The 9,553-nt window shown below is 40.5% G+C and overlaps 1 protein-coding gene across 1 annotated transcript in view; it reads left to right on the top strand.

Moving 5' to 3' along the window:
• Nucleotides 1-9,553, top strand: part of LOC104522639 (transient receptor potential cation channel subfamily M member 3-like) — a gene marked incomplete at its 3' end in the record, with an annotated part of 57,465 nt that overhangs the window by 22,777 nt on the left and 25,135 nt on the right. Inside the window, 3 exon segments of the mRNA XM_029084293.1 lie at nt 747-975; nt 3,511-3,678; nt 4,631-4,756. Of these exon segments, the coding sequence (XP_028940126.1) occupies nt 747-975; nt 3,511-3,678; nt 4,631-4,756 (523 nt within the window).

Raw genomic sequence — 9,553 nt, 5'->3', positions numbered from 1 at the left:
GAACCTGCCTGAAATTTACTTATCTGTACCTTGCTTTCGTTTCTAACTTGTAGAGAAAATGCAGTTCCTTTAGAGAAAATCTAAATGTCTCTGTCTGCCAGAGAATCAGGGTTGCTAGCAGTATAACTTCAGAGACGGTGTCAAGAAGGCAATGAAATATCTATATTTTCTAGGTATTCTCCCTGAGGCCTCAAGAGTCAGGCTGCAACCTTTCTCTATGCTTCCCAAGCAGAACAAGTGTTGAAATCCTTATGAACAGAATATTAGGGCAGAAGTGTTAATTAACTAAGAGCTCATGCTTAGGTGAGCAAGCCAAGATACTAGATTCCATAATAATCTTTCCTGATGTTAAAAGTCAGAGACACAGAATTTTAAAAAGGGTATCAAATGTGCCTTTTCTCAAGAGGCTTGACCACGAAGCCATGGGCAAACAGCACAGGAGCAATCCTCTAAGCTTCAGATAACCAGAGGATTTCAGCTAGAAAATGTCAGGGAGGTGGGCAGGCAGGTGGGAGCAGACAGCTGGTAAGTGTGGGTGCTCATCACTGCTAAGTGGGGGCACTTATTTATATGCCTACCATTAGGCACTCACATATGAAAATGTGGGTTTCCGTGTGTACAGTCAACATCACGATTCGCATGATGGAAGGTGATGCCTCCCTGCAGAGACTGTCAGTTGCAGAGGGGTGTTTTCTGCAGCAGACTGCTTGGGCTAATGGAAGTGAACAAATGTCCCTTTCTTGCAGGGACTTTGGACAGTTGGCAGTGGAGCTGTTGGACCAGTCATACAAGCAGGACGAGCAACTGGCAATGAAACTGCTAACCTACGAGCTGAAGAACTGGAGCAATGCCACATGCCTGCAGCTCGCAGTGGCAGCCAAGCACAGGGACTTCATTGCTCACACTTGCAGCCAAATGCTGCTCACAGATATGTGGATGGGTCGTCTACGGATGCGCAAAAATTCTGGCCTAAAGGTCAGCACTGTTTTAAAATAAAATTAACAATGAGATTAACAAATAGATGGTGACGGGGCTCACAACAAATCAGTAATGACCCGCTCAATTATTCATATTTCAAGTGCTTATTTGTGGTGACATTAAGCAGAGTATATTCTTCCTGTGTTCAGTTTTCAGCAGGGAGCTTATCACAAACCCAAGTTCAAAGCATGTCACTTAGTTTTTAATCATCTTTCTCAAAACTCCTTCCAGCATCAGTGAGAGTTATTAGAGTAAAAATTGAGTCAGGAGCTTATTATGTCACCCTGCCTGGATATCTGAGGAGTTAACCAAGGTTTTTGAAGATAAAGAAAGAAAAAGGATGTGTAAGTGAATTAGTCACTAGTGAAAGGTGCTGATCCAACAACCTTCCTCAGGACAGGCCAAAGCAAACAGCACAAATTTTCTTGCAGTCCTCTGCCAATCTTCCCAATTACTGACCTTGAAGGGACTGCCTTAGAGGACCTAGAGGATAACTCAGTTTTCAAAGCTGTTTAAGCTTTACTTCCACAGTTAAGTGAAACTGCTAACAAAGCAAGGTGAATTCTGGGAGGTGAATTTGTGTCCATTGGTTGGCTTCTTTCACCTTCACCGAAGTACTCACCAGTCAGTACGTAACCAGGAATTGCCTCTTCCTCCCAGATGGCTGAGAAGTATTTTCAGTTAAGGGGTTCTCTCTCCTGTATTAATTGTGTGTGTGAAAAGTGGCAATTTCAGCTGTTTTGCTGTGTGAAAAGATGTCTGGTAAGGGCGAGAATGCTTATGAGTATGTGCATTGTTACCCTTCTAGGTCTAATCCAGCAACAGTGATGAATGAGAATAAGCAGCTGATAGCATTCTCATCATCCTCCTGCACGAGGTGTGCATAAATATTGTTCTGCTAACAGATAGAAAGCATTCTCACATCAGGAGACATCTTTACTACCTATTTTTCTGATTCGACTCCCAGGCCCATTGCCCTTCAGAGGGACTGCTGCCTTGCTTACTGCTTGGCTTTGCAGGTATTCAACCTGGTAGATGGGGATCAGTGCAAAAACTTATTTCCCACTGTATGCTTTCTCCTTTGCAGCATGCATCTCTTAAGCTGTAAAATAGACCTTTCTTTCACAATGAATAACTGAAGGTAACAGACTCTGTTTCCTTTCAGCTTCTTGTAACATCTGGTCTTCATGAGGATCCTTTACTCGGTTTCTAGTTTGTGTTTTATTTCACTGAAGCTCATTAGCCGGGCCTGTTTAAAGATAAAACAGGCCACAAGCTACATGAGCAAGAGGCAGCATGGCAAAGAAATAAATTTGGAAGCATGAGTCATGGATTATTTCCCATGAACAATTTTCTCCTGACAAAACTGGCAAATGGCAAGAAGAGTGAATGTAACTCCTTAGAGTCTTGCCAGGGATGTATAGCACCAATGGGAGGAGGCGAGGCAATTGTTAATCCTGCCTGTTATTAAAAATAGCCTCTCTAGGAAGCTAGGTCTGCCCATAACCCCCTCTTCCTCAACATACCCTTTTGCAACAAGCAGAGTGCGGGAGCAGTGCGGGCAGCCTAGTACTCAGCTCTTTTGAGGCTGTATTCATATACACTAAGTGCTCCTAATTGTGGTGCTTTGGATGGTTTCACCAACACATACGCTGTCTGTCAATATGATCAGCACAAGCAGTCACCCTTCCTGACCTGCCAGCAAGCTAACTATCTGGCTTCACTGTCATTTAGGGAGAGATTTATAAGAAAATCATTTTCCATGAGATTACAGCAAAACCAGGAAAAGCTACTGTGCTTGTGAATAGAGATAGGCCACTTATTTTTGCATTACTGTGATATCTCTTCAGTTATACTAGCATTTTAACCCCACGCATCATTCATTACCTATATACACACAAAGAAAAAGCTGGCATTAATGTGAGCATTACAAAGCTGCCAGGTTACTGAAGAAAAATCTAAGGGGACCACATAGCTAAGTACTTCAGCATTTTCTCTTGCTGGCTTTGTCTTTACCTCTTCAGATCCACACGTACTTACACATTTACAACCTGTCTGCCCTAAGTATGGACACAGAGAGCTTGATACCTATTAACCTTCTCTGTAGAAATTAATACTACTTGTGTGTCATTTACACTGATATTGTCGATTAAGTATAATACAGAAATGTGCACGTCCAAGGTCTGAAAACCCCCATGGTCAACCTGCCATTGACCTTATGTAATATTTTGTAAATATATTCTGGTATGTAACAATACAAATCTGATGAGGAAGCAGATAAAATATTCAAGAGAGGCAATTAGCCATAGCATTCACAGCAACGCTAATAGAAGTTATGTGCTTTGTTTCACTATGGAGCTCTGAAAACATTACCCAAAATGACAAATACTCTATTGTCATAGAAACTCACATGCACACATATCTTCCTTTTCCTAAATGTCCTAAAGGAGTTGTTCCATTTTATACTAAGTAACCATCATTATTGTAATCTGTTTACTGTGATGATTATTGTTATCATTATTATTGCTTTAGGTAATTCTAGGAATTCTACTTCCTCCTTCAATCCTCAGCTTGGAGTTCAAGAACAAAGATGATATGCCTTACATGTCCCAGGCCAGCGAGATCCATCTTCAAGAGAAGGAGCCAGAGGAACCAGAGAAGCCAGTGAAAGAAAAAGAAGAGGAGGACATGGAACTCACTGTAAGTGCCAACAATAAGTGACCAGCCTCAGCACTGTCAATTTGTTATTCCCACTTCTGTGAGTGTTGCAGGCTGTCTGATGGCTAAATTTAGCAGATGATAGGATACTACTCTTGACACTCCCCTCTTCTCAGTGGGACTCAAACCAGACCAGTTAGCGTCATTGTGCCTCAATGTTGCAACAGTGCATGGTGATGCTGAAGCATCATGTTGTCATGTAACATCCTCATATTTTGATTCAATTTGATGTCACATTGTCTGAAATAAATTAATGAGATTTCAGAATTGAAAGCATGATAGATGAGTGGGCCTCTCTGGTAAAAAAGAAGTTCACTAGGTCTTCCTTTAGGTGGAAATTCCCAAAGATTCATAGAAGCCAGAGATTCTTTTTTTACTTTTGGTTAACTTCTTTAGAGGGCAAGTAAGTGTGCAAACAGGCAAGAAAAATGATTGAAATATTTTTCAAAATTCTTTATGAATTTGTGGACATTGCCTCTCACACATACAGACACACAGTTTTTAATCCACTGAAGACATTAGCGAGCAGCTAGACAGTTCAGTCTTACTAAGAGCTTCTGGAGCCCAGCAGAATTTTGCGAGGAAGAACTTGTCTGTGTTAGTAACATAGCCTTAGAAGAATAACTTGCACCACAAAGATAATCAAATAGAGAGCTAAAGCTCTCAAAACTACAAGTCATGTACTTCCAGTCTCTTGTTCTCAGACATTTTTGACACTTTTTAATTTGGGCAGTTATTGTATGAGCTATCAGACCTGCCTTAGCTTAGTTTGGCTTGCTTTGATTTGGGTTTGATTGTGGTGTCTTTGAAAGGCTTCAAATTCAGCCCTAGTTGGTCAACATCAGGACAGAGGCATAGAAGTACAAGGGATTTTCCTGGTTAATTTGAAAAAAACCAAACAAAACCCCAAAACAAAACAGACTATTTCCCACAGGCAAACAGCAGGAGCTGCCCACAGGATCCCGTCTGCAGGCAGGCAGAAGGACCTGCCTACAGGACCCAATATGCAGGCAAGCCGAAGGAGCAGCCCACAAGACCCACCTACAGGACTCGTTTGCAGGCAAGAATCTGGCTGTTGGGAAGGACCAGAAGCCAGAACAGCAGCAATGGGCCATTCTTTGCTTATTAGCTATTAATTTAGCACTTTACTATCCCTGGCTTCTGATCCATTTATGAAGTGCCTATTCAAATCAAATAAGCACTTTGCAAGCTGCCTTTTTCTTGGCAATGGGGAGAAATTTGGGGAGGAAGCCATTTCCATCTCTCTGCAGTTATCCCAGCTCCTGGTTTCTTGTCTACAATACTTTGTGTTTCCTTTTTACCTTCTGACTCCTGCTACAAGGAAGTGATGAGTCAATGGTTCGGCTTTTCCAGACAGGTCTTAGATGTTCCCTCCCTTCTCCCTTCCATGTGCTGAGAGTCCTATTGCTCTTTCCTGTCATTGACTCTGCCCTTAACTCAGTGAAGTTTCAGAGCCTTGCAGCCTTTTCTAGAAATTAAGAACTGTCTCTGTGGAGTCCAGAAAGTTTAGAAACAATATATTTGGTACACTACTGCTGACTTAATATTTCTGCATATAATGTAAACTGTGCTTAAGGACTTCTATCACAGCTTCTTCATTCAGGTGCCCTTCATATTTGCTAGCAAAGAGACCTTGGCATATATTTCTGTGGTTAGATGCCATAGCCAGTTATATTTAGTCAGCTTCAGGCACTGTGTCAGGGAGAGTATTCCTCCCTGACATTTCTTAAATGTAAGAAAATATTTTTAGATTGAAGTTTTGTGTTGTTCCAGCCTTAGTCAAATGGTCTGGCATGTTAGGTCAGGTCTCACCTCCAGAGATGAGAGTATGCCTGCAAGACAGTTTGGGAAATGCCTTTGTGAAGTTTCACTTTAGCTACACTTATATTAAAGATATCATATTCATAGTTCATTAAGATTACTAGTTGATTGTGATGTGATATCACAAATGTTTAGTCAATTGCTGAACTGGCCAAATAGATCAGTCCTAACCATAGCTTGTGACTATTTTACTCAGATTAACCTGCATCTTTTTCTCCACTTTTTTTTCCTTTCAGGACAAACAGATTTTTTTACCTTTTTTTGTGATTACTACAGTTTTCTTTTATTAATTTACTTAATTGGCACATGATTGTTTAAAATATCTTCAAAATCCTTCCATAGTTTGGGTTTCCGAGCTTTGCTCGGCTTAAAGTTTAGACAGACAAAACTGATGAACTAAAAATCATCTTGGTCACCTCAGAAGACCATTTCTGTCAAATTATGTATCATCCAAACAATCTGCCTAACTCCATTTCTAGTCACCCCCAATGAACACTTCTCAAAACTCTGTATTCCTGTAATATTATGCCCATATGCATTTTTATAAAAGTACTGCTAAAATAAAGGGATCACATTGAGTCAAGGTCTATTCTTTGATTTCTTATGAAGTCTTGTGTGTCCTGCACTGCTAAGCCCCAGTCACTAATGGTAGGCCAAAAGTGTCAGTTTCTTCCTCTGGTCTGCACTTGTGCAGAGTGGATGAAGTACAGGGCCACAGTGCTTTTTGTGCTATTTTACACCTCATTTGCACAGAATAATGTGATCACACAGACTACAGCAACAGTGAAGTAAGTTTCCGCCTGGGTGCATCTGCATGCACGTGTTTGTTTTATACTCCTCTCAAAGGATCTGGTGGGTAGCTGAACATTTGGATATATTATAAAGAGGTAGTGTTTATTCACTGTAAACTACTTGTTACTCACACCTGCTTTTAACTTTATAACAGATATATGAGAGTGCTGAGCCCACATTTCTTTAACACCTAGATGCTAGGCAACAGACTTTCCTTATAGCAGCTACTCACAAAAACATGCCTGAATACTGCTGTCATCACCACTCCCTCAGCACCAAGGAATTTAACACAATTTATGCATGGAGCTGCCATTCTAATCCTGAATATAAAACAGAGGAGTAGAAGGGCACTAGAGTCAAAAGGCCAGGGACATTTTGTATTTGTACAATGTCCTGACCAGGGCCTTAATTAGTTGCTGATTTTTAGGTCAGTGAGAAACCACAGCTGTTTATCCTTCTCCCAAAATAACACTGATTCTGGAAGCCATGACTAGGAGCACCCTTATCCCTTTTCAGTGCCTTATTGTTTGGGTATTAGAGTTCCCCAGTAAATGGTCTTACTTCAGAACACAGAATAACTCATCTAAGTCCTTTAGAAGGTGTTTCAGTTGTTGTTTTGCTCATTTTGTTCTAATTTTCCACATCAAATAGGAAGTTTGGACTTCCATGGTCATCACTAAGAGTCGGGTAGGAATTTTCAGCAGCAGCAAAGCTAGTTGTGTTGGCTTCTGAGCTTACATTATCTAACCTGTAGTATGATTCTCAGCCTTTTCTCCATGGCAAGAACTAACTAAATACTATATCAGTAAAAGTACAGTTGTTGAAATAGGAGAAGTTGAAGATGAGTGTCCTTGTGCCCCTGGCCCACCTCATCCTCCCCATTGGAGAATGGTGCTCAAAGCATCTCACATGTCAACAGCAAGGCACCACTTCAGCTTGTCTGGAAAACGGCAGTGGAAGACACTGCCAGCAGAAAAGTCTCAAGGCAGAAGTTCTGGCCCTCTCCACAAGGAGGGATTTCCCTTCATTTTTCCAAGGGTCTCAGAAATTCCCTGTACCACCACCACACAACTGCCCTAGCACTCTCTTTGTCCTTTGCTGTGCTCAGCAGCCATGACTGAGTTCCTGTAGCCCTGCTCCTCTGTATTCACCTTAAAGAACCACTGAGCACACGCAGTATCCAGTTTCAGACACCTGTAACTCAAAGGCATCAAACCTTTTTTCCTTCCAGTATTTCAAGGCAGGGAATGGCAAGCCTAGGACAACTACTATGGAGGCACCATTTCCACATATAGCATAGGATTACAGTGCAGTGTGCAGAGGAGGTATAGTATATCCATCCAGCTATGTACTGTTTCCACACCAGTTGTGTGTGAATACGGGGTAAGTTTATATGTAGCATGTAGATTTCACTAAGGATAAAATCTGAAGAGCCTATGATCATTCTAGCAGGACTGAAAACCCTGTTATTTAATTATAAAACAGGTAAATGTAATATAGGATCATTAAGATATATTAATGCAAAAATGCATAATCCCTGATTCCCTATCAGTGAACAGTCCTCAATTACATAAAACAAAATCTGGACAAAAAAAGCCCAAACAACAGAATCCTGATTAGAAAAATCTCCATGTGAAAACTATGCGCACATCAATCCCCTCAGGCTAAAATGATGCAGTTGCACTGTACTTCACAATGTAGTTGAACTGCTGTCAGCTTACCTTGCATGACTCACAGTGAATCATGGACAAAATTGTGTATAAGAGAAAGAGATGCCGCCCACACAGAGCAGCGCCTTGAATTATTCCCACCCTATTCCCTCCCCCTCCAAGTGAAAACACATTTGTTCACAGTCAGCATTGCAGCTATTCTGTTAGCACAGTCACTTAGTTATTTTTGTATGTTTCTAATGGGGAGGCTTTTCAGTTTGTTAATACTGTGATGTACTTAACAGTTGAGGACATCAGGTCAAATCTAATCCCCAGCCATCTCAGAGCAATTCCCCATCTGTAGTGTGGAGGAGGGGAGAGGTTAGTATTAAACGATAAATTAATTAAAAAATAATTATAACGAGAAAAAATTACAGCATCATTATCAACAAGAAAGCAAGAGCAAACAGGAAATCGGCATCCATGAGCTAAAGCATAAATCAAGGTACTGCAAGAGCATTATCCTAAAAACCTCCTCAAGTCACTGATTCCAGTGAGAGCTAAGGGTGTCTCAGAATTAGTAAATTTATAAAATTGTGAAGGATTGAAACTGTAAAATAATTCCTTTCACTAAAGCACTAAAGCATGGCACTGCTCATTTGTTAAAGCTGCCAGCATTCATTTTCATTCTGCTGCAAAATTCTTGAGCACCAGAGGACAGCAGAGACAAAGCCTTGGAAAAAGCTACAGAAGACTCTGTAGCAGCAGATGGCAGCTTTCCCTAAAACGGTGTCAGGAGGTAGAGAGAAATTAGTACCTTCTTGAGTTGTAATTTTCCCAAAGCATTCAGATCATATTCCACTTTTTTTCCCAAATAAACGATTCCTGATATAGATCAGGGAATAACTTAGGTTTTGTAGAGTTCAGGTAATGATACCTGGGGTTCTGTGAAGGCTGGGTAATCTCTGCTACTATAGTTATATTCAGTAAGTCTCGTGTTCCTGCAGACTATCTGCTTATCTAATAAGAACCCTTCTCTGCTTAACAGCCACTTCATCTTTCTCCTTTTTTATGAAACTCTTGATGTCTTTTTAAGGGGTTTTATGTGCTCTGTGAGAATTAACAGGAGGAGGTGTATTTCATTTTTTAATATGCATTGTTTTATCTACATTTATGGCAATGAATTTAGAAATCTAGAGGCATAAAAAGGTAAAGGAAATAGGTAACTTCATCAAAGCAGGCTACAGCTTTAAGAGGATCTCAGCAGGTTAGTTGCAGTGCAGTATAACTTGTGTCTTGAATCGTTCTGTTTTATTAAAATTGTGCAGGGCAACATCTGTGCATAGTCACATTCAAGGATATATGGGACCATGTGGAAAGTAATAGTACCAGAGGAAAAAACTAACTGCATAAATGAAATTTAAGGGAAATATTAGGCAGGAGCCATCTAGGACCATACACAGTCCTAATAATGTTACAGATATCTACACTGACTGAAAGAAAAAAGATGTGGTCATTTAGTTTATCATTACAAATTAATATTTTTCCAGACTAAAGATCTGTATGAATAGTTC

This window comes from Antrostomus carolinensis, unplaced genomic scaffold (assembly GCF_000700745.2).
Source record: "Antrostomus carolinensis isolate BGI_N321 unplaced genomic scaffold, ASM70074v2 scaffold7110, whole genome shotgun sequence".
Classification (NCBI taxonomy): domain Eukaryota; kingdom Metazoa; phylum Chordata; class Aves; order Caprimulgiformes; family Caprimulgidae; genus Antrostomus; species Antrostomus carolinensis.
The sequence above is the reverse complement of the archived record's forward strand: the minus strand, read 5'-3'. Positions and strand labels throughout refer to the sequence as shown.